Raw genomic sequence first — 25,354 nt, forward strand, 5'->3', positions numbered from 1 at the left:
AAAAATCCAAGAAATCAGTTTATATATTCAAATATTTCTTCTTCCACTGTGTAGGTTAAATGGTAATAAAGGAAACGAAAAATTCTAGGAAAGGATTTAGGCTGCAAGTATTCATTTCCACATATAAATATTTAATTTGCTTATACAGCTGCTACTCTTGGCTACATGTTCAAAAGCCACAGCTTTAATTTTTTACAGCATTAAATATGTTTCTTAATATTTTTATTTTAGATTATATTCCTTAAACAGTCAGCTATTTCAGCCTCACAAACAATTTCCTCTTAAAATTAATTTTATCAGAAAACAAGATTGGAAAAAGAGTCTGGCTACCAGACCATATCAACAATAAATAAAATCCATCATGTTACAGAAGCAGTAGAAGTCACTATACTTGTAAATTCTCACATATTTTGCTTACAAAACACTCTTCACACAAAGATTTAAAATGAACCTTCATAAACTAACGCTTAGCATACCTCTGTATTTTTAAGATCATTACTAACTGCAAAAATGGAGTCTTAGCAGGAACAAAGATTAGATGCTGAAGTACTTCCAAACACCTTGTTTCCACTGAGGACACTGAAAAAATGCCAGGCCATAACTAAAGAATCAAAATCTCTTGGCAGATTCAAAGAATATTTTGCTGCAGATTTAAGATGCTCAAGGCATGAATTATTTGCATTCAATATATTCAGATAATTATTTGACAAAAGAATACAGTACCTTAATTAATTGTTCAGTATTTTTTAATTACTTTGACTTCTTTGGCACTGTGCATTATCTCTGTAGTAAGTGGAAATGTTCCTCAGACACAGACAGGTAGGTACTGCCTCTACTTAGGTGGTTAAAAACTGTTTTGGCGCCCAGTTCCCTATTATTTTGAAAGACAAACTGCATACTTAAGAGAACTTTCTTATTCCAACATCCCAAACAACAACGGCATCCCAGCCTGCCGAGCACCATCCTTTCCTTTAAATTAGTATTTAGTCTTCCAGTCCAGACTCATGCAGTCCCATGTGCAATCACAATAATTCTGCTCTCCATATAAGAGACTTTCTTTAATGCTGGGGAGCCACTGCGGACTTGAGATGCTCACTAAATTCTTTAAGAAACACCATCAGAATAGATTCAAAGTAGCAGCAGTACCAAATGAAGATGAAAAGAGGAAAGGTGTAACATCTATGCTACACCTTCGTTACTTCCAAGAGTTAAGAAACCACCCTTCCAAACACTTTCAAGAACAATCCTATGTAAAATTACCCTTCTACATATCAAAGTCAACAAAAACAATATCAACTGACAAAACTCATGAAACCCACACCAACTTTTTCTGTTCCTCCAAACAACACTTCTACAAAATTCACAGAGAAGCAGACCTTCACATAATAAACCAGTTGCTCTGGAAAATTGACTCATGGTATTCCACCCCCAATGCACAGAAAACTTTATTCCACAAATATACTCCTCTGTGAAGACAGACAAGATTTCTGAATTGGGGTCAAGTTCAGCCACTCCATATATGAGGAAGAATTAAGACTGACAATAAAGGGCATAAACACATGAGAGGTACAAAGGAAAGGATTTTTTTCCACAGAGTGCTGTTTCCATCTTTTATCAGTCTTGATACTCAAGAGAGACCAATGAGATTTTATTGAAATGTTTCTGATTTTATTGAATGTTAGAATGCAGACTTTAAAAAGATACTGATTTATGGCACACTGTAATTTTTCCCAGTGTTCAGATCTGGCGGAGCCCACATTGTTTTACTGGCAATAGTAATGAATCTCTTACACTTCCACAGAAATGTAACTTCTTTCTCTTCTAGCATTACATTAACAGAAGGGGGAAAAAAGGCTTCATGTGAAGGGGCAAACTCAAGAGAGTAATGCAAAAGTCTGTGCTGGTCAAGCATTTGCCCTTGTACCAATGAGTGAGATCATTAAGAAATAAGTGAGATGCCTCCTAGGAATCATCCACCCATTTTCAAAATATATCAGATTCACAACAAAACTAATGCCATCCAAGGTATTACAGGGAGCTATGTATGAGAAGTAATACAGGAAAAATGTGGTGTATGACTGGTGTGAATAACTATGGTGACAAACATGAGCATAAAGAAAAATGACTCATCACCTACTCACTAATACTATTTAAGTTGATCTAAGTGCAATTCTTCACTTCCCCTCCTCCCCAGTAGAATGTGGTTTCAAGAATATTCAAGGCACAGGAGAAGAACAGGTTTACAGAGCCAGGGAGTACAGGCAACGACAGTATAATCTGAGCTGCTGTGGAGCTGTACCTGGAGAGAGAGGCTTAGTGGAGTTATTTGAGGAGGAAGGACAAACAGGAAGAAAAAATACAGAAAAAAAAGGAGTAGACAGGACAAAAAGCAAACAAGAAAAAAAAAAAAAAAACAGGCGAAAATGATGGACAGAATACAGAGAGTTTAGAAACATAAATAAAGGGAATAACTTGAATACACCCTTTTTTTCTTAACTGCCAGCAAAAGCCTATTGTGCTAATAAACACTGAAAATGATGTTGTGACAAGTGTGGAGAAAGGAGCTAAAACAATTTGAAAACTGGCTTATTAAAAAATAGGAACATAGAGAAAACAAGGAAGAGCAGGTATTTCAAAAGCATGCAGACTGGCTGAAAGGGGTCTCCAAGTACTGTTTTAGCCATAGCAGGTGACGTTGGAGTTTATGTGATGGTGATAAATACTATAGATTGCTTTCTTTTGACAGTGAACCTCATGAAAAATGCAGTAATGGATCCAATTCTAAGATGTAACTTGAAGATCTGCATGTCCTACTGATGGCAGTTTAAAAAACTAAATATTCTCAGGCGCAAAGTCCAACGATAAGAGATAGAGAGGCATTCCTTCACTCCCTAGTTACTAAACAGTGGTTGAAATGCAATGGCTTCTAACCAAGAGTCAATACCTGCTGATGATAGGAAGTATTTCAGAAGACATGGATTAACATGTTCTGCTGAACTCCACAGTACCCAAACCATAAAAACCATAAATTCTCTTTCAAGTCAGGGATAACTGCAGAAATATTGAGAACACAGTCATTGCCTTTCACAGTTTAAATAAAAACTCAACTGCCTACCTATATACCAAGACAAAAGTGCTCCTCAACAGTTAAATATATACATTTCTTTTGCTCTGTTAGTGGATTATCTGATCTGCCAGAATATTTCTTTTCCTCACATGTTTTATTTTGGTGATCCTGAGTCAAAAACCTACTTAGAATACAAATAACCTGAACCAACAGTATGAAAAAAAAAGCTCAACAGCTGAGTAGAAGTGTCATTTTGCTGGAAAGCTTAAGTAGTAACAGTGGGGAAGTAAGAGTTCCAGCTATTAAAAAAAATTGATTTTATTCCTTTAATTTTCAACTACCAGAAGCATTTGAAGTGTTTGTATTGCCATCATCCTAGTATTTTTCTGCACGCAACTCAGATTAACCTTTTTCCAACAGATACTGTGTACTGTGTTTATCTTTAATGGCATCCAAAATGGCTGGATACTTCCTTTCTTGAAACCATATCCTGTTACTGACACTGCTGAAGGGCTGCTTTGAAGTACACGTTAGAATATATACTCCTTCTATGTCGTTCATTACTTGCATTATTAAAAAAAGTCAGTCACTGTACGGATGGGATAAATAAGATAGACTCTGCTCCAACAACTCAGAATCAAAGTATGAGGAAGAAAGAGAACAGATGGATACCGGAAGAGTGGGGAGTACAATGAAAACTATTCTGGTTAAGGTGGTAGGAGGACATGTGTCAATCTAGCTATATTTGTGGGATAATTTTAAAAACAAATTCAAAGGAAGTAGCCTGGTAGATGTTTACAGAGAGCCTGTGGGACAACATGACAAGGTCTGAAAACCCAGCAGGCACTGGAAACTCTTGCTACCAAATGAGCAAACACAAGAAAAGTGAAAGCAGCTCAGTCCTGACGCACAATGAGGAAAAAAGTGTAAAAACCCATCCAGGGATAGACATCATCAAAACAACAGCCAGGAAAATGACGTGCTTAAGGCAAAACTAGGATGGTCAAATGCAGAGAAAGGATAGTGGAGCTGAGATTCCAGAAAATAAGAATATGAGAAAGAATTCCGGCTGCACAGATGCCTCTGGAATGCAAGGCCTATAAAAAAACCATATGGAAAGAAATATGTATGTTTTTTATGAATCTGAATTATTTGAAATGAATTTATCCTTAGTTTGAGCAAACTGCTGTAATACACATTTAGGCATCATATTAACACTAAACTGACACTGCTAGAACTCTATACAATAACTTCATTTTCTGGCATAAAACAGAAATCTCAGAGACCATTCTTTGCAGGTACTGTCAAGGCTATCTTTTCCCCGACACACATAAGTTTGCCATTACTGATTTTATATTTCCCAAGATTATAGAATCATAGAATGACTTGAGGTTTGAAGGGACCATAAAGATCATCTAGATCCAAACCCCCTGCCAGGTGAAGGAACACCTTCCACCACACCAGGTTACTCAAAAATACTCCAGTCATATCTACATTTGATTAAGTTCAGTAGCAAGCTGTGTTTAGTAATTATCACTCCCCATAATTTAATGAATATTTGGAATATTCTTCTGAGCTTCCACTGCTGAACACAAAATGAATTCCTAAGTCATGGTTCTGATTTTTAACCAGGGATGAGCTCAGACAGTAAGAGGAGTTCAGGAATTATGTGATTTGAGTACAAAGGAGGCTATAAATGGGGTAAGGTGACCTGAACATTCAGATTCTTTACTCTAGCAAAGATACAGGAGCATTTTAGGACTCTAAGAGATTCGGGGAATGGACCAGATTATCTTCAAATTCGCTTTAGCACCTAGATTCTGTTTTCTTGCAGCATCTTTAACTGGCTTAATAGCAACAAAATAAATGGCACTGCAGTCATCTTGAAGTTATCTGGATTTTTTTTTTAATTCTGAAAAGAAGAAAAGTTCACTGGGAAGCAAAGCAGTATCATGTTCCCATATCTTTTCATTATTCATGTATCTAAAATACTTTCAATAACTATTTAACTAAGAACTGAATGTGTTGAGCTGAAATTAATATGCTGATATGAAGAAAACAGAGAGGTTTTTAATATGGCTTAATTTTAAAGAACCAAAATGAGGAGAGATGTTTATAGCTAAATGCACTCAGAGAATATTAATAGCAAAAAAACTGAATTCTGAAAATAGCCATCTCAGTAATTGTATCTTTGCTTATCCAAAAGGCTATCAACCAAGGAAATAATACTGCATTTATTTCCAAATTAGGTCTGAATTCAATAGGTCAAAAGTCTTATTATTAAACTTAAGATAGAAAACAGTTCAATAGAGTGAACCCACTCTGCCTATTTAACAAAATTCTCTTATAAGCCTGGTTATGACAACAAAAATTTACTGCTTATTGGCAGCTTGTGTACATCTTATCTTAGCAGTTTTTTCACTCTTTGAGCCACAGAAGAAATAAGCCCAGACAAAGGCACGATTTTGCTTTTTCCTTATCAAAAAACTACATAGGAAAATGTATAATCTTTTACTCATAATTAGAGTAGCATCTACTGAGATAATGAGATCAATTAGTCATAAAATAATCGTCAAAACCCATTGATACTAAAAGGTAATTCAGTTCAGCTCATTCATCTTAAAAAATGCCTTGACCCTGCAGGGCTAAAGCTGCCCTAAATAGCAGGATCTATTACATAATCCATACTTAGGCTAATGTCACCATGCTGGAGGGTTCTCATTTAAAGGAGATCAAATTCTCCACTATTTAGCACAGGCTTTAAGTCTTTAGCATTCTTAAGCAAAGGATTCCTGGACCCAACTGTCTCCCATGTAAAATAAGGTGGTAAGTCTCAAGAAAGTCAGATATATGGAAGTTTACAGGAATCCATATACGCTAGTAGAAAGCAATCTTTTCTAAAGAGCAACAATTCTAAAGTAAAAAAATTTGGGCAACTAGCTTTTGCCTTACCTCTAACCAAGGACCTATAAACTGCTTAAGACACTGGTGACACTAAAAAATAAAGGTACACTCTCACCACATAACTGGGAGGTGATTTAAGAAGCAAGCACAGACGTCTACCAGGCAATGTCCTTACAACAGCACAATACATTTTGTGTTTGGTACTGCTGTGGTTTAACCCCAGCCAGCAACCAAGTGCTGCACATTTGCTTACTCCTGCTGGGTGGGATAGGGGAGAGAATCAGAAGAGTAAAAGTGAGAAAGCTCATGAGTTGAGATAAAGACACTTTAATGGGTAAAGCAAAAGCTGTGCACACAAGCAAAGCAAAACATCATCCTGTGCAAGCACTGCTCAGCAGAAACAAAAAACATCTCTTCATTATCAGCCCCATTTTGAAGCACTCCATAACACAGTCCCATACCTGCTACTAGGAAGAAAAATAACTATTCCAGCCAAAACACCACAGTATTGTAGATAAATCTCTGCAACTATCAATAAGATATGTGAAGTAATATTTTATCACTCATGGTATTTATGTTTGACAACTTCAAGCAAATAGGGCAACTTAAAATTTTCAGGTATTTTGACAGTCCTGTGGTTTGACTAAAGTTCACAGTGTGTGAGGAGTACATGCTGTGAATCAAGGGGAGATCTAGAAATTCTGAGTGGGTAAGCCTTCCTTGCTGCTGATCTAAAAGACACTGTTAATAGGAGAGAGTTTGTAAAGGAAGACAGAGTGTAAGAGCATTATTTTTTTTATTTTTGGGGGAAAGGACAAAACAAAAGGATTGGAATTTGTAGGAGAGCAGAGCAGCAAATCAAAGAATGGGACAAAATTATGGCAGATAACGGGAGCTACAGGATGCTAAATATCACGTAGATAAAAATGTGTTTGTATATAAAAAGCTTTTGTTCCAAGTGAGTCATGCAAGACATGGCTGTAAATGCTTTGGCTGAGTCTTGGCAGCATTCCTGTTTCTGATGCAAATTGTGAGGCATCACTTTGAGCAAATTTGTAACATTATTTATAAAACAGTTAAAAGTTCAAAAGAAAACAAGCATGTTTAAACAACAAGGTCAGACATGCTATCCGAAACAAGCAGGAAATGTTCAAAACTCAGCTGTGTCCAAATGACAAAACTGTTACAAAATATCATGCTTAAAAAAGGGTCAGTTTGTGAAGGGGTCAAGAAGTACTTATACATCTTTTGAAATATATATCAGACCCAGGAAACATTTAAGAGAATTTGTGGGAACAACACAGGACCAGAGGGCATCCACCCAACAGATCTAAAGAAATACAGGAACCAAACATCTGAACTACTGTCACATAGTTATCAGATGGCAATGTTCTTCTGACAAGTCAAGCTTCACCAAGGCTCCTGAAAGACATTGGGCTACCACAACGAAAGAAGAAAAGTTCTCACACAGAGAAAGAGGAGCAAATGGTTCAAAAATTTCAGTGTGAAGAAAGATCATTCTCTTTGCTTCCTGTAGCCTTGTGTTTTCATTTATGGAAATGACTATACTGACAAGCTACTGTCCATGTATAAAATACTTGCAACTTCCACATTCAAGACATAATAATATGAGCCTTTGCTTTCTATGATTTGAAATGTCTTTTCACTCTTACTGGATGTGCCTAAATTACAGTAACCCCTTTTTTTTTGTATGAGGTTTTTTGTTGTTTGGTTGTTGGGTTTTGGCTGTTTGGGGGGTTTTTTTGCTATAGTTGAATATTGATTATAAATTTTGGAAAATAAAAAAATTGCAGCAAGTTCTGTATAATATTTTTTAAAAGCAGCTTGTACTTACCTGCTTTCTGACATTGCACTATCTTCTCATACAAGCTATCTGTATTTTCAACCACAGTCTTGATGGTGTGAATCATCTGTAGAGAAAATAAATTAAAATATACAGAATATCAGTAAAATTAAATTTTTTAATTTGTAAATGATGCTTATAGTTGAACTGAAAGCAATAAACTAATATTTATTTTTATCATAATGAATACACTCCTTTTCCTGGTCTTAACGAGGCAGAGAAGTGCCCTAAATGTAGCATAAAGGCATAAAAAAATACAACAATCTTGGGCTGGGATCTGTGAATACCAGAGCAAAATGTCTACTCCACAGCTCACTGCCTATCAAAGCAACTGGAAATGATACAACCAGGCAATTCACTTTTGGTAGCTTGGGTGAGATAACCTGGATGCAGTTTTCCTCTTCCTCATTCACTACAACATTCAGGATGATGATCACTCATGACCCAGTGCGTCCTTTTTCCTAGGCATCATTCCACTGCTTTTCCAGACTTTTTCCTCTACATCTTCCCTTTTGTGGCTAGACCTGCACATATGTATGAGATAATGCTTTATGGAAGAAAGCAAATCACTTAAGGCTGGTAGCGGAGGATAGGAAAAATAAATTATTCCTTTAGCTGATCTTTCTAAACAAAAAGCCTTTTAGGGAATCCCAGCTGAATGCACAGTTACTAAGATGGAACCGTGCAGAATTTCCAGCCTAGGGTACGTACTGAGAAGTAACAACTTTGCTTCACACCTTACCCACTGACGTCTCTGGTTTCCACTCAAGCAGACAATTTTCTCTCCACTAAAACAATGACTAAATTTTTGACATGTTACTTATGTGGGTGTTCATGTGGAACTTGCTTTTCCTTAGGAGACCACAATTTGCTTTTCTGAGGAGGAACATTCCTCCTCATAAAAGCATTTTACAGGGAAAAAGGAATGTTACAGGGAAAAAAAAGCCCAGACATCTCTAACACTCTTCCTCAGAGGAAAATTACTGTAAGAGGCATGACTTCCTCACACATACTAGAAGGAGCCTTCTCCAGCTGAATGACATTGAGGCTGTTTTTCTGAACATTGCTCCAAATAAGGCATAAATCAATTTTGAGAAACAGGCAAGCAAGTCTCAGATTTTTGATCATGACAAGTGTGCAAGCAAGTGAGGAGGAAAAACACCTGCACAGACAAACTAAGCTACAGGCTTCTGTTAACTGTCAGCTGCACAAAAATCTGGTTTAAACAAATGACAAAGCATTTAAAAATAATTTTAGTTCCATTTCTATTATTTCGGTTTGAACCAATAAAGAAAATTATGCAAACCCTGAATTTTTACTTCATGCTACACACAAACAGCATGTGAAAAAGCAACTTTAGAGTACATGGAGGTCATCATACTGGATAATTTAATTTAATCCTCACATCCCAATTAATCTCTATTTAAAATATCGATTTAGCCTGATTTATATTATGTCAGTAGTCGGGGTTGCTTTAAATAAATGCAATTTATAATATATGAAGTAAAAATAACTTGATCAGGTTGCTAAGCTGCAAATGAAAACCTTTAGCTTACCACATTTTTAACTGGATTGTTCTTTGAATATAAATATCAATTTTCACTCAAGCAAAAACTACTTATAAATAGAATTATGCTGATTACTATTTAAGTGTAACAAATTGAAGACAATTTAAGAGAATACTGTATTTCACCCACACAGGGAACACTGCAAACTGACTATTCCTAATCAGTCAAGGAGAAAGCCCCATTTCACTGTGTTTCATTACTATTCAGTCTCTAAAACAGAATTCACAAATTGAAATAAGATCACTGCAAATTTGCTTGACAGGCAAGGATTTACCTGTTTCAATATGTATGTCACATAACACATTTGTTTCTGCAATGAACTTAAATGGGGAGAACCAAAACACAGCCAATGTCAGCTGTATACTTCCAATAGCTGACGTTATTTTGCTAACTAGCTGAAAGGAAACTGTAAAGCAGGTTTTTCTGAACTGAAAATCACCTTGAAAAAATGAAATGCCGCGCACATATGACTCTTGGGCTTTTCTAGGATGCTAACACACAATAATAAGGACTAGAGAGGGACTCCCTATCAATATGAGTGCTTTCACCTAAACACTCCTTTGAGTGGAGTTCATAAAAAAAAAAAAGAGAACAACTGGGTTGCCTGTTCAAGGTATTTGTTTTGAAGGAATTGTAAGAAATATTACAACTGCCCTACTCTGTTTTCCTGACCCTATGTGTTTAATAACATAATTTCTAAGTCATCTCAGGTAGGTCCTATTCCAGACACAGAACGTATCTATCTGCTCTGCTTCCTTCATATGCCCTACATGAACATCAGATAATTTAGAAGCAGAAGAGAACCATTCTCAGCTGATTAGAAAACTTACTCTGAGACACTGCATTGATTTTCAGAAATAAGAGAATTCTAAGATGAATAAAAATGGTTACATTACTGCTTTTTTGTTTACTTTCGTATTGACAAAACAAAACAAAAGTTTTACAAGTTCTGCAGATGAAAGGAAAAGAAATTAATCGCTGTATCAGTGTTCTTTCATCATGGTCAGGCTAACACTGAAGAATTTATAATAACATCCCAATTTAATATTTCACAGTTCCAGAATGGAAAGCTGCTAAATACCCACAGATCAAAAGGAATGCCCTCTTTGCAACTTCTGAAGAAAAATGGCATTGCATTTCATGTGGCAGAAATTATTCTAATATCCACTTTTATATTATCAAGACCAGTAACAGTTACTTTCATTATCTTTGGTCTCTAAAATACACACAAAGCTGTATTTAAGATTAACAGCACTGCAGAGCAAAACTGGCTGAGCTAGCAATAATTCAGGGGTTGATTGCAACTAACATTCAATCACTATTATGGAACACCCCAATTTTCAAATGTCCTTCCCTAAGAAAATAATGAAGCAGTATGCTGTGTGCATGAGTAGGTGTCACCTTCTAGCTGTGCTTGATTAATAAAGTATTAGTTCATTATAATTTTATTCTTACATTGCTCTTCACCACACAGTCATCTTTTAGTATGGATTCAGCTATTTGTTAAATTACTCTTATGGGGTGTGTGAACATATGAATTCTTTCTAGTGTTCAAGCCAAAGTTATAACTTCATGAAAACAATAATGTAGACATTCACAGAGACTGAAAGACTTTTGGCAGACACAGCATATGGAACTATGTATAAATGGCTATATTTAAACAGAAAATTAGCCTAATCCAAATGATGCTGGTATGTATATGTGATTGATACAAAAGTGAAATAGAAAATGATGAGTATGCAAGAGCTTCAGTGTGAAAAACACTATGTCTGCAGCAGAGTAAGACATGGAAATCTCAAGGCAAATTAGTCATGGAAATTGAGGAGAGCAGGCAGAATCTGCTTTTCACTAAACTAGTCTATATTGAACAAGCCAATCAATAAGCAGGATCATCTAACCACATCTAACTTCTAGAATATTATCAGTGACAAATCTGGAAAGAGATATGGAAGCAAATGTAATAGGGAACAAGCACTTACCACCTGATCATTAAAAATGTATTGCAAATTATCCATGCATATTTAAGAAAAGAACACATGCTACATGAAGTTTAGTAAGCTATATTTTCTAGCAAGCCTTTTACAATACTGATTCACATTTCTAACCTATGTTGCCTTTTTTCTGGAAGTAAAGATTCAAAATATCCAAAAATGTATTTTAAATATAGAACTTACGAGACATAGTGCTGAAATTGCTTCAAATCTCCTTTCAATTCCAACCCACCATCACACCCCAACCTCAGCACGACTAGAGAACTTCTCAGGTAATCATTACAGACTGGACTATCCTACTTTTGTTGCTGGTCATTGGAAAATGGGAAATGCAGAATGGTATGCTTTATGTGCCTTGAAGTCATCACATTTTTGCAGAGGCCAGGTTAATAGTTTGATCTGTTTGTTATAGTCTATAAACTCTATTGGTTAATTCATGCATTTTACTTAGGTTGTTCTAACAAATGGATAAATGTTAAGAAATATATTTTTAAAATTAAATTATTATTAATATTAAGGGGGTTCAGAAATAAACAGTAAATGATTAGTCCAGAATTCTCAATGAGGACTGGAGACCTGTATTATTATATATATTGTTCCTGCCTTAAAAAGCCAATGATGATGGTTAGAAATCACATGGTTGTTGCTTCAAACAGATGGAACTGCATTGTTAACAGTTCATCACTTACATGATGCTGTCCTCACAAACCAAATGAAAAACTCATATACTGAAAAAATCCATCCTCCTTCTCTGCAAAACAGAACTATCTCTTTAAAACAGTTACTTAAAATTACATATATAAATGTCTAGACTACCCTTTAGGATAGTTTTTTATGTTTCAAAGTTTATTGTCTGATTTGCTGTTTTATTAAAGAGTTAAGTGCTATGAACTAACACCATGTAGATCAATGCAAGTGCTCACATGTATGTACACATGAATGTATTTGAAACCATTTATTTAATTTCAGCTGAATTTGAACAAGATCCATTTCTACTCGGCTCACAAAGACAGGTCTTCTGGTAGAAGATAAAACATTCTGTTTATGCCTTCAACTTGTGGAAAACATGTAACTGAACTCAACTGTAAATATTTTAAATATCACATTTAATATATGCCTTGGGAAAGAAATCTTTCAAAAACCCCAGGATTTATCCAATCTTCTGCATGTGGAACTGCTTGGTAGCACACAAGGAGACATCAGTTGTATTTTATAATGGAAAAATCAACCAATTATAAACTGTGTCGGGCTGATGGAAATCAGTGAGTGAAAACACCTTTACTGACACAACTGCAACACCAAGGACGAACGTTATTTTTAGCAAGAAAAGCACACCACACATTTAAATTTCAACATCTGTAAATGTGTTGGCAATACAGCTAGATCTACACTACAACAGCAAAACTGAAACCATACTTACACTAGGTATAAATCAAATCTTCATTAAAATGGCACTCACATTCTACTTTCATCCAAACCTCTGCATATTGGATATATTTCTGAAATCACAAACTACACCATTTCTAATAAATGTATGTATCTTTAGTATTCAGAAGCCAAACTGGAGCTCTTAACAGCAGTAATAAACATGTAATTTGCATTTTCCAGACATTTTATTAAGCCCAGGATGGTACAAATAGCACCAATATCAAACAGTGCTTCACAAAAATAGGAAACCAAACACAGGGCATCCCAAACTGCTAATAGCATCTGCCCCACTTCAAAAGACATGTTACACAGTGAGGATCAGAAGCTGCTACCATTGCCCCAAGCAGTAACAGCAAGGAAAGGAACTCTGGCAGGGACTCCTTATAAACTCTATGCCCTCAAGAACCATTATAGGTACCAGGACTTCAAACAAAACATGGTCAGCTCTAACAGGATGTCTGTATAAATTGTACCCTAGCAGTCTAGTATTCAATGTCAATGCACCAGAAGGCATCTCAGTTGTGGTACTGGAACAAGCAGAAGAACTGCTCCTAGTCCTTTCACTGACAACTGCCATGGTCAGCTCTCTGCAGCTGCATAAGGAGTTGTTTTAAACTGTATGTCCTGCCTTTATTTTCTGCTGTAGAAGAATGGTGTTCTAGCAAATAAGAAAGGAAATTACTGTAAAATCAGACTGCAAACCTCACAGCTCAAATGAATTGTTCTAACAGTGTGGACAACACACTGAAAGAATTCTGAAACATCCAACTTCTAACAGGACCACCATAAACAACAGAAGTTGACTTCTACCAAGAAAAAAAACATTCACAGCCTTCCTCTGCTCTGCCAAGACTGTCACCACATTGTAGAAGGCTACACATTGGCTAAGCCTGATTTCCCTTTTGTAAAGCCATGCTGAGTTTTTCCCGTCTCTTTCTTGTGAGGCCACAGCTGGACCATCCATCCCAGTTTGGGGTTTTTCAGTACAAGAAATATATGGACTACAGTCCAGCACAAAGTCACAGATTTAAGGAACTGGAACATCTTTTATATGAGGAGAGTCTGAGAGGGCTGGGACTGGCCAGCCTGGAGCAGGGAAGGCTCAGGGGAAATCTTGGGTGGTCAAACACTGTAAGTGATTTCCCAGATTGACTGTGGAGTCCCCACCCTTGGTGATATTCAACAGCCTATTCAACTAGACAGAGTCCTGGGCAACCTGCTCTGTCTGATCCTGCTTTGAGCAAGGGGTGGTTGGGGTTAGATATCTCAAGAGGTGCCTTCCAACCTAAATGACTATGTAAAAAAGAATTATAGTAAAGTTGACATCCAGTCAAAAGAACTGAGCTTTCTGGCTCAAGACAACAATCAATAATAACCTCATTACAGATAAAAATCAGGTGTGGTGTTGCACAGAAAGTTCAAAGCTCTATAAACAAAAGGTGATCCTTCTCCTATGCAAATACAGTTCAAAGTACCAAGGTAAGAAAATCAAGCTGCTAACTGCTAGTTCTCTACACACAGAGGACTCATCCCATCAAACCAAATTTCCTTCAAAGCACTAAGATTTTTAGCAAATGCATTGTCTAAGTTAGAAAATATTTCTTCAACTGTACAATAAAATAAGTTTAGCACAGAGTTATTGAAGTTAGAAGAGACCTCAGGAGGTCATCTGGTCCAAATCCCCTTGCTCATGCAGGGCCACTTACCATGGCTGGGTGCCCAGGGCCATGTCCAGGTGGCTTCTGAGTATTTCCAAAGCTGGAGACTCCACAATCTCCCTGGGCAACCTGTTCCAATGTTCAGTCACTCTTACAGTCAAAAAGTGTTACCTGATGTTCTGACAGAGCCTCCTGTTTTTCATTTCATGCCTTTTCTCCTGCCACTGGTACCAATGGAAATAGCCTCTCTCTGGCCTCTTTGCACCCTCTCCTCAGGCATTTATACACATTGATAACATCCCCCTCAGCATTCTTTTCTCCAGACTAAACAGTCCCAGCCCTCCCAGCCTTTCTGTGTAGGAGATGCTCCATCACCTTAGTGGCCCCCTGTTTGACTCTTCAGCACATCCTTGCCTCCCTGGTGCTGGGGAACCCAGGACAGGACACAGCACTGCAGGTGTGGCCTCAGCAGTACTGAATAGAGGAGAAGGATCATCTCCTCTCCAGCATAACTTATGTTATGATATAATCAAGTATTATGTTTCTCTTTAGACTTTAAACTGCTGCCCTCTTCCAAAAAAAAAAAAAAAAAAAAAAAAAAAAAAAAAAGCAGATGAAATTTCCATTATGCTTACTGAATTCACTGGCATATTATGATAAAAATGTAATAATGTACCTGACAGTGGCAGTTTATCCATTTAAGTGGGAAAAACATAGGAACAGACTCATGGTTTAACTTTTCCAGACTACCTTTCTCTCTCACCTCTTTTTGAAATGTTTTGTAGTCTAGAAAACACATACATGGAAAATTGGTTTTTTTCTTCAGGAAGAAGCAAGACAAGATTATGACATAATACTTGGCAGGATCCACTTACCAAAACTAATTCTTGCAGGCCTTAGAAAAAAATAGGACATAATCTGTTCTTAATTCTGCAGTATCCCAAAATGAATTAATTTCCCCCAGTTTAAGAAAATCTACCAAAGGAACAAACAGTCCACAAGTTCTCCATTAAAGAGTCTTCTATTTGTTCTTGATTCCTCATGAGTCAAGTACATGAGAAAGACTAGGTTGAAGACAGAGTAAATATAATAATCAGAAGCTCTTTTCCAAACAATGCACCCAAGGACAATAAACTCTTTAAATCCAACAGTCACTGCTTTTCACTTTCCCGATAATCTGTTTTTTGTAGCAAAATTATTTTCATAATTTTAAAACTAAAGCTGATATAATTAAAAACCATGTGAAAAGTGAACAATAAGTAAGAACATGTATATGAAACGAAAATATCTTCTAACTGTATAAGAAATAAAAATCTATAATCTGTGTGAAAACATTAATAGGTAGTTAATAGGTTATTTCTGAAATGAGAACTATCAGTAGCAGCTCTACAGCCACAATTTTTTCTTCACACAGATGGAATCAGAAAGACAAAAAACCAAATTTAAAATTTATTGAGAAAGAGAACTCCTATTAGAAATATGTAATACATATGAGAAGTTGCTATGCATCTGACCTATTTTTATGCTCTTTCATAAACATTTCATTGGACTACATTAAAACAGGACAGAAAGCTACACTCACTACTCTTCTAAGTAGCCATATTATTTTATGCTCTTATGAATACTGTGAGTCAGCCATTAGACATAATGGGATTAGTGAGAGGACACAAAAAGCTTCACTGTTCATGCTCTCAACAAGAAATGCAGAAATCTTGACTTCACAGAAGCATTAAATTGTCATTATCAGAGCTTTTCAATCAATGCAAAACAGCTCATCCTTTACAACATTTGGCATTGGAGTCTTGAGTACCCAAAATTAGACATTTGCTTTGTGGACTGAAAAAGCCCAGCATAAGCTAAGGTTATCATCTGGTGCTCTGTTTTTGGAAGCATAATTACAACCTTCATGCTGTTATAAAACAGGAAAATAAAAACTGATAATAAGAAACACAACTCTTTTTGAAGAAGCTGTCCAAGCTATTCACTATATTTTCAGTGAATGCTTTGTTTTCAGTTTTTGTGACAGACTAACAGCTACACAATTCAATTCACCTCAAAAACCAGGATGTATAATTACTATAATTTATTAAACATGGCAAAAAACATTACCTGGGCTATTTGCAATATTAAATTGCCATGAATGATGTATGTTTTCCCTTAGATCTCTTCACCACCAAACTATATCCATTTATTACTTAAATAAAGACAGTTCTATTCTGCAGAGACTGATAATGAAAGTAAGAAATACTGTAGAAAGCCAGAGGCAATAATGGAAACAGTGAGACACTGTGTGATATCACAATTTACATACTGCATTTGTGTTGCCAACTCTGAAATTCACTGTTTTAACACACGTTATAACAATCTACCACTAAGATTGAGAAAGTTGTTGAAAGTCTAAGCAGCTACATACCTCACACCTCGATGATCTTTGAAAATCTGGGGGCAGCATTAATTCATACAGCTTCCAGAGTGCCTAGCTACTTGAGCTAGATCAAAGTTGCAGGAGCCATACCTACTCTCTAATCCACTTACTGGAAAAACACACCCTTAATGCAAAAATCAACACGAGCAACTGTCTTTAACAGTTCTTTTCCTGATGGAGCACCAGGTTGAGTCCAGTATTCACTTCAGATGTCAGAAAAGCTCTAATAACTTTAAAAGTCTAAAAATTTAATGGTAACTTTATTTTAATATGAGCATTTGAAAGGAAACTTTGTCAAATGCTTTGGAAAATCTAACCAGACTGATCTGCTTTGTCTGCATGCTTTTTGACATCAAACAACTCCAAGGGATTAATGAGCCCTTCATTTTATAAAAGCTGTATTGACTCTTCCCCAACATGACACATTTCTCCATGTTTCCTCTAATTTTCTTCTTCAAAACAGTTTCTACCCATTTTCACAGTACAGATGTCAGCCTGTCTGATCTGTAATTTCATCATCTTCCCTGGAAATCTCTTAAAACACTGGTACCACACTAACAACTTTGATAGTCAGCTTCAAGTGAGAGAATACACACAACAATTAGCAGTTTTGATACATCAACTCTTGAGATCTTTCAGAACTCTTAAATGAGTATCTCCTCTTTCTGGTGTATTATTTCCCCAGTCTTTTGCTGTTCCTATGCAATATCTCCTGTCAGCATTTCATTTATAGATGTATCCTGCAATTAGTCTTTCATAAAGAAGCGTTTCCTGTGAAACCTTGATCTCTACAGGTATACGGACGCAAAAACTAATTAAGTGTTGTGGCTTTGCCTCTTTAGCTGGGGCTTTCTTTTAAATATTGATCAGCTAGTGAACTTACATAATCTTTGACTGCTGTTTCTGCTTTTTCAGAAAAGAGGTTACTACATAATCTTTGCTGTTTCTGCTTTTTCAGAAAAGAGGTTACTGTTATTTTTAAGTCTCTGCAGATCATTTTTGGAATTCTTCACTCTCAGTTTTCTTTTATTTCTTATTTAACCATGGCAGGATTAAAAATGGATCCATTTGCACATGACTTCAGCTATGTGGAAGATGCCTTCTTTTCATGAGGACCTCCTCCATTTTGTTCTCCCTAAGTGTTTCTTGATAAGTGGTACATATTTACTTCAAACTCCCCAGGCAGTATCTTTAGTGTCTGTTATGTCTGTTCTTTTGACTATTTCTTTTATCTTTTTGTTTTGTTTTATGTAGTTATGCTCTCAAGTATAAAAGCAAGGAATAATAGCTTTTCAATCTTCTGTGCAAAGCATTAAATTCTCTTCTTCATAAGCCAGATAATGCTAAGAGGTAAACTGTAACATGGAGCACTCATGGAGATTGACTTCAAAGTCATGGGCTCAAGGACAACATTCTGAACCAACTGGGCACAGAACACAGCTATCATGGTCTATTCCAGTCACATATTCCTCAGAAAAGGTACTATATGGACAAATCCAAATTTTCTTCAAGTGAACAACGCAAGGGGTGAGCAGATGTTATCATGCGATTTAAAATCATGTGATATCCAAAGATTGGGTTCTACTACAGGAGATTGGTAACACTGAACTCAGCCTCCCTTGACACAACCAGAAATTGAATATTTTGTCCTGTGCACAAGTTGAAGCAACATATTCACTCAGTTTTAGGAGAGAATTACTGGTACTGGATCCAGCATTTTTTGGTTGCCCCAGAAGTTTGCAACCTCAAAGGGAAATTCGGGGAACAAAGGCTTTTCAGGTGAATAACTGACACATTAGTAGGCTGAGTTGAAATAGAAAAGTCTTGCTCTACTTGCTTCTCAAATCTATAATCACAGCATGACTGTAAACCTCCTTACCTTATTTGCACAGTAACCATAACCAAGGACCTACATCAACAACAGGAAACTAATACAGATTTTACGAGCTAAATGTAAATCAAAACAGATCTGTTAATCACTCTTTCTTAGGCCCAGTGAAAGAGGCAATGGATATATGCTTTGCTGCCTTCAGAATTATGGAGTTCAATCCAACATGCCCAATAAAGAAGTGCTCCGCTCAATTAATCTATATTAATATCAATATGAGTTTTAAAAGTGAAGAACATTTAAAATTTTGAGCAGAAGCTGAAGTTTGAGAGGCCTACTAACATTTTACCAAAACCATGACAATCAGTCCTTTTCAGATAGGCTTTTAATAAGCCCTATTAGTATCAGTCCAGTCTGTAACTATCAGGTATAGTGTCAAATTACCTGCTTTCCAGTTCAAGTTCAAAATATAGCCTATCTTACTTAGTTTATGTCATTGCTGAAATTTCCAGCTCTGTAACATGAAGTTAACTTCTGCAGTCAGTAGCTGGAACGAACCAAAAATAAGGTAAGCAGATTTAAGCTTACTACAGCACTGCTCATCCCCAATGATATGGTGTTTTCCAATTTAATAGTGTCACCCTCTTTTAATATCTCTCATTTCCATTATCTCACAACCCCCACCACCAATAAACACAACCTGCTTTCAAGTCCTTCCCTAGGGCGTATATACAAAATCTATTAATCTTGTTTGATTTCATTTAAATCAAATACAGACCACTACTGCATTCTGCAGACATTTTGAATTACAAAATCATCTCAAAATTAAAAAAAAAAAAAATTAAAACCACCCCCAGAAACTGAAAATTGGAACTAGCAGCATTATCTAATTAGGATTTAATAACATCTAATCCTAATTACTGTAGCAGCACTACTGCTTTTTCACACAAGTACAGTTACCTGCCTATTCTGTGTTAGTTTTTCTCTTAGAAGTAAATGCATGCTTGCAAAGTTCACAAAATCTTATCCTCAGCAGATGGGACACTTCATCCTCCACTAAGGGCAAACAGAAACAGTCAAGTTCTCAACAGTATCTGGCTTTATTTGTATGGTACTCTCGCATATCTTTGAAGTGCTTTTATACTCATCACTGAATAATGCTGCAGACTGAGGGTGAGATAATTTTTTTCTCTTGCCATAGCATAAATTTAAGGTTTACTTACTGTTTATCTTAAAGGTTATAAGACATTTTAAAAAACATGCAATGGTGTGGAAGAGGCACTTGCCTTAACTCCAAGCTTCAGTCTGCAGCACTGATCAGTGATGGGTGTGATGACACCAACAGAGTGCATGCTGAAGTATCACATAAAGGAAGCTGAAGTTCATGAACAAGAGGAAAAAATAAAACATTGTTAAACAGTGAAAAGATGATAGGGTGAAAAATACTCAGGAGCATGGAGAAGCTAAAGAAAATTACACCCCTGAAACTTTTGCCTTTCTCAAAAATTCCTAGCTATATTTGATTTTTTATTATCCAGAAATGATACTCCAGTTCCTGTAATATGGATAGAAGGGTTTTTCAACCCATGACTACTACTAGCCTTGATCACTTAACAGCTTCTCCATTAAGTGAATGCAGATAATTTAAGAAAGCACTATATGCTATTTGTTTAAAGATAAAAACCCCAAATATCGACTGATACACTATTTTATTATCATTTACCTCATTGTTTCTTTGAAAAAACCTATGTTACACTGAAGATGTGTTTCCTTTCCATGTGCCCCTGCAGTATTGCACTTATTTGCAATTATTTCAAGGTCGACTGACTGTCCTGCTGTTAAGGTCTTGCATCCTTTCTCACTTGACAGAGAGTAACAATGAGTCCGTCAAAAACTCCCAATGTAAACAAATTCTGAACAATTAAAATATTAATTATTACTTTCGATGTTTATTATAGTTTTATAGAAAACAGAGTATTTCTGACATATACGAATCCTTTCATTAGCTAAAAATATCATAAACCTGAAACAATCACACTTTGAGAATGCCATTACATGTGCCACATTGAAAGGACACACACAAGGCCTATGCATGCATTTATGATATACCAGTCCAGGTTAGTTTCAAAAACATTGAACTTTATCTTTCTTTGAACTTTCATTGAACTCTGTTTCTTTCTATCTCTGTTATCCACATGACTTCATACAGTACTTGGCACAGTTACATCATTCTGACCTGTACTGAGGCCTAAGCCAGCAGAAAGAAAGACAAGTAGGTAATCATTACCTTGAGAGTACATCTACCTTTTCACAATTTGGCATAAAGAACTCTCATTATTAGGCAGAATTTTACACCCACGTATTAATTAATCATGGCAAAAATATCCCCAGGTCAAAACTAATGAGGTAAGGTTTGTCCTTTTGAGGGCTCATTATATAAATACACACCAAAATCATACAACCCCAACACAGTCTATCAGAACTATCAGGGTCTAAACATCTGCCACTATAGCAAATATCAATATCAATATATGAACTAAACACTTTCACATTTCTTATAACTTTGAGGAAAGGATTTGACACTATTTCACAATGTGTTTGCAGAAATAAGAGCACAGGAATATGTCTCCCATGTCTGACTTCATTTTCCAGCATGCCCCACAGATTTTAATTGCCTAAAATCTTTTGTCAAACTGAACAGAGTAATGGCAAAAGCCAAATGTCACAAATTTACATGCATCTCATTATTTTAACTTATAACTTTATTTGATTAAAATAACCTTAAATTTACTTATCTTCAGTATCATTTAGAGCTAGAAGCATTATCATACTCTTTGTTTGAAACTGAGTATTTATATTTTAGGGACAAGAAGATAAAAAATGCGCTTGTTTCCCCAGTAAAAAAATATTCAATTACTTTTACATGTACAAGTGAAGTACAGATTTCTCAAGTATAGAAATATTCAAATCATGTATTGAGTATAAGATGTGTGTGGGGAAAAAAACATATGTGAAAGCCAAACTTAGATTGTAAAGATTTCTGGAGTCACAAGTCACCTTTGTCTAAGTGATATTTAAACAAAAAATGTACTCCAGATTTAGAACTAAGATTTTAAGTACTTAGAATAGCTTAATAACTAACAAGCAGCACCACCACATCGGAACAAACTGCAGGTAGAGACATCTCCAGCAAGAAAATAGAACTTCTTTAAGTGTTGCAGCTGTAATCCCAGTAAGTCAAGCTTGTTTGCATCTTAATTATAGTGATATCATGTAAGCCACCACTAAGAGGATATACACTATCTTCTTGTAGCTGTGCTATCATTCCAACCAGATTTTGTCGTATTTACGGCACCACTGAACTACACAAACTCTTCCTAAATTGCTAATTATCAATGAGTGTTTTTTTGACTTTGGTATAGCATAATTCTAAAGCTACTTTTTTTGTTAGAAAGCAGTTTACAAGATACATAGGAAACTGGGATACGAGTTAATTTTTCTCTTTTTTTTTTCTGGCAAGTGACTTGATGCTGCCAGGTGAGGTTTCTCATTTTAGCACACAAAATTGCTGCAAAATTATCATCACGTGAAAGCAAGCATTAAATAAATGAATAAATAATCAATTACACTCTGCCACATTACTTCAGTGGAAGTAATGAGGACATTTCAAATCACACTCTTCTTGGTCTTTTTTCCACATTTCAAATTAATGCAAAGCAGATGTAAATCAGTATTTATTGGTGTATTAGTTCTTCCTTCCTTTTTTCTTGCAACATGTTTAATTTCCAGTCTCTAAAGACACAATTTATCTATTTACTGAAACTTAATGTCTGAAGTTAATGTTACAGCTGCTTACATATGTAAAAATGGCTAATCAAATGACATCTGTAGGAAAGATAGAGAAAAGGAAAATAAAAGAGCATGTGTAGAATTTTACGTGCCAAGGTGCTTATAAAACTACAATGCCTAGAAGCAGTGCCTGACAGTTTTGTGTTTGGTGTTGAGTCGAAGCCAAAATAAACCAAGGTCCTCAAAGTGGAAGATGTAAAGTAGTAAGAGGTTTATAGATATAAAGTAAGTTTCAAACTACTGAAAAACAGGTAAATCAATACATCCTCTTCCTCATGTTAAATCCTCTTGATTATAACCACTTTACCTTCTAAAGTGTACAAGCACATGTTTGCATGCAGTGTATTAATAATCTCTATGTTTTACTCTGTATGAAAACTACCATTGCTGTACATTCGTGGGCATAACTCAAGCACAAGTAAAGGAAGCACGAAATAGGAAGTCACAGGTTAAAATTACTTTTAAAACAGGCATGATACAGTGTATTACATACATATTTTAAAAGTCTTCCAAACAGACAATATAAGACAACCAGAAAAAAATTACTCACCATTTCATATGCTGTTACAATCTTTTTCAAGACCTCTGGAACAATTCCTTGGAGCTCCATAGTTGGATACTGATCACTGAGATTCACTACTACCAAGGGTGTATTATCAGGCCCAACTAAGTGCATAGACACTGCCAAAATGCACTGCATAAGATTTGCTACAGGAGAGAGGCCACATAATTCTTTGAATGAAACTACTGCATTCTGCAAAAAGGAAAGAAAGAGTTTCCTTTACAGTTAAATATGAAATTTAAAGTCTTGTCATTTCAGGATAAAATGCTTTACTGTTTTACTTGAGCTACAATAGTTGAGCTACAATTACCACAGCTTTTCCTTGAAGAACTGGCGTTTTCGAAACCAACCAATATTATACATACATTTTACAAAAATGTTAAAAATTCAAGGAATGCAGTACATGCCACAGAAAAAAACCAATTATTTAGAACAAGTATATCTCCTCTCTATCATGGCTAACATGAACTATGGGAATAAACAGATTCTAAAACATAGTGGTTATACATTTTGAAAATTTTTGAGAAATTTTTTAAATGCCACCAAGAGAAAAAAAAATTGATGTTGAATGTCCCAATTAAGCAAAGTGAAGCAGAAGGAGGAATTCAGCACATTTGTAGCTTTAAATATACCTGAACCACAGTCCAGACGTGCTGTAGATGGGTGGGCTCTCATTTGGTGTGATTCACAAACCCAGCACACCATTGTTGAAGTATTCCTATCATAGAGTCACACTTAAGTGAATTTTTTAAGGTACTTGAACTTAAAAACTGATTCTGCACCTTGCCCTAAGATTTTTTTAGTCTTATTTTATATCCAGTATGGTAGAAAATAAAGCCATAAGTTTAAACTTGAAGAAAGTTTACAGCATTGGAAATACAGTGTGACTCCAAGTAGCCACTGACATTTCATGATGGGAATATTGTCAGCACTGTACAGAATTTAGGATTTTTGTACCAACTGGGAACTGGCGATCTATGGCAGAACTGGAGTTTGTGTTCCTGTAGGAAATAAAAACAAAAATATGGTATATTTAAGGTACAAATGTGCTCAGTATTCCTTTCTCTCATGTTGCACTCAGGCAGAGGATCTGGCACAAATTTTCATTTTAATCCAAATTACTTTCCATCGTTCTGGCATGGTAAGACTCATTTGTGGACATGTCTCCTAGGAAGACATAATGCCAACCTTAACTCAAACAGGAATCAAATATGAAATATTTTGTTGTCCCTTTATCAGACAAAACACCAAAGCAGACTTCCAAATATCTATGTACAGCATATTCATGCAAAATTACATGAACACTAAATTGCACCTACCCAGTCACTTAGAGTGTACTTTTAGTAAATGTCCAGGAAACAGAAACTTCTTTTATCAACCAATGTACATTTCAATGACACAATAATTACACAGCTCAAGACACAGACATTGGGAAATCCATTCAAACAGATTTTCCTTGAGATAAATACCATGGATAAGCCATTATGAACAACCATTTTACAGAGAGGCTAACGAGGACCCAGGGATTGTATATATTCATTAATGACAGGCAGGACAGGACTAATACGTACTACTGCTGTAACTCCTGCCTTGTGACTTTCAGTTCTATATCCAGAGACTATTCCTCATACTGTTAAACTTAAACATATAACATCACATCCAGTTAAATCACCCATATTATACTTTTATCAGTGATTAATATGTAAAAAGTTATGACATCAGCTTTTGTCATGGTAATATAGGAAGAAAAGAAACAAAAAAGGCTATTCTTATACAGATTTAGAGAAACTATTGAACTCGCTACTGCACACTTTCTTTTTTCCTCTTATTCCATCTTATATTTAAAAAAAAAATCAAACTAACCAACTTTGCCCTTTATAATCTGCCTTCTGAGGATATAATAGTCACAAAAACCATAACAATTTATAACACAATATTTCAGTAATAGAGAAATTAAGTAAATTTCAAATTCCCTGGCATAAATCAATACTTATTTTGAGTAGTTTATTTGCTTTTATTAGTTGTAAAAAATTAGTTACATGGAGTTTAAATGGTGCACATTATATAATCTGCTAGCAAAGTTAAGAAAAACTAATCTTCCCTCATGTACCTAAAATATCTTCTTGATAGCTTTTTGAGATAATGATAAATTTAGTTGATAGCACATCTTTCAAACTGACAGAATAAAATACATAAAATACCTTTTAATA

The 25,354-nt window shown here is 35.6% G+C and overlaps 1 protein-coding gene across 2 annotated transcripts in view; it reads right to left on the reverse strand.

The window, feature by feature from the left end:
* The window catches only part of PLCL2 (phospholipase C like 2), a 99,791-nt gene that overhangs the window by 16,092 nt on the left and 58,345 nt on the right, over positions 1-25,354 (reverse strand). For both annotated transcript variants that reach the window (XM_068207519.1, XM_068207526.1), the window contains 2 exons: positions 23,133-23,336; positions 7,827-7,902 (listed from right to left, as the gene is read on the reverse strand). In XM_068207519.1, coding sequence (XP_068063620.1) covers positions 7,827-7,902; positions 23,133-23,336 — 280 coding nt within the window. The remainder of the gene's footprint in view (positions 1-7,826; positions 7,903-23,132; positions 23,337-25,354) is intronic.

Source organism: Anomalospiza imberbis, chromosome 1 (genome assembly GCF_031753505.1).
Source record: "Anomalospiza imberbis isolate Cuckoo-Finch-1a 21T00152 chromosome 1, ASM3175350v1, whole genome shotgun sequence".
Classification (NCBI taxonomy): domain Eukaryota; kingdom Metazoa; phylum Chordata; class Aves; order Passeriformes; family Viduidae; genus Anomalospiza; species Anomalospiza imberbis.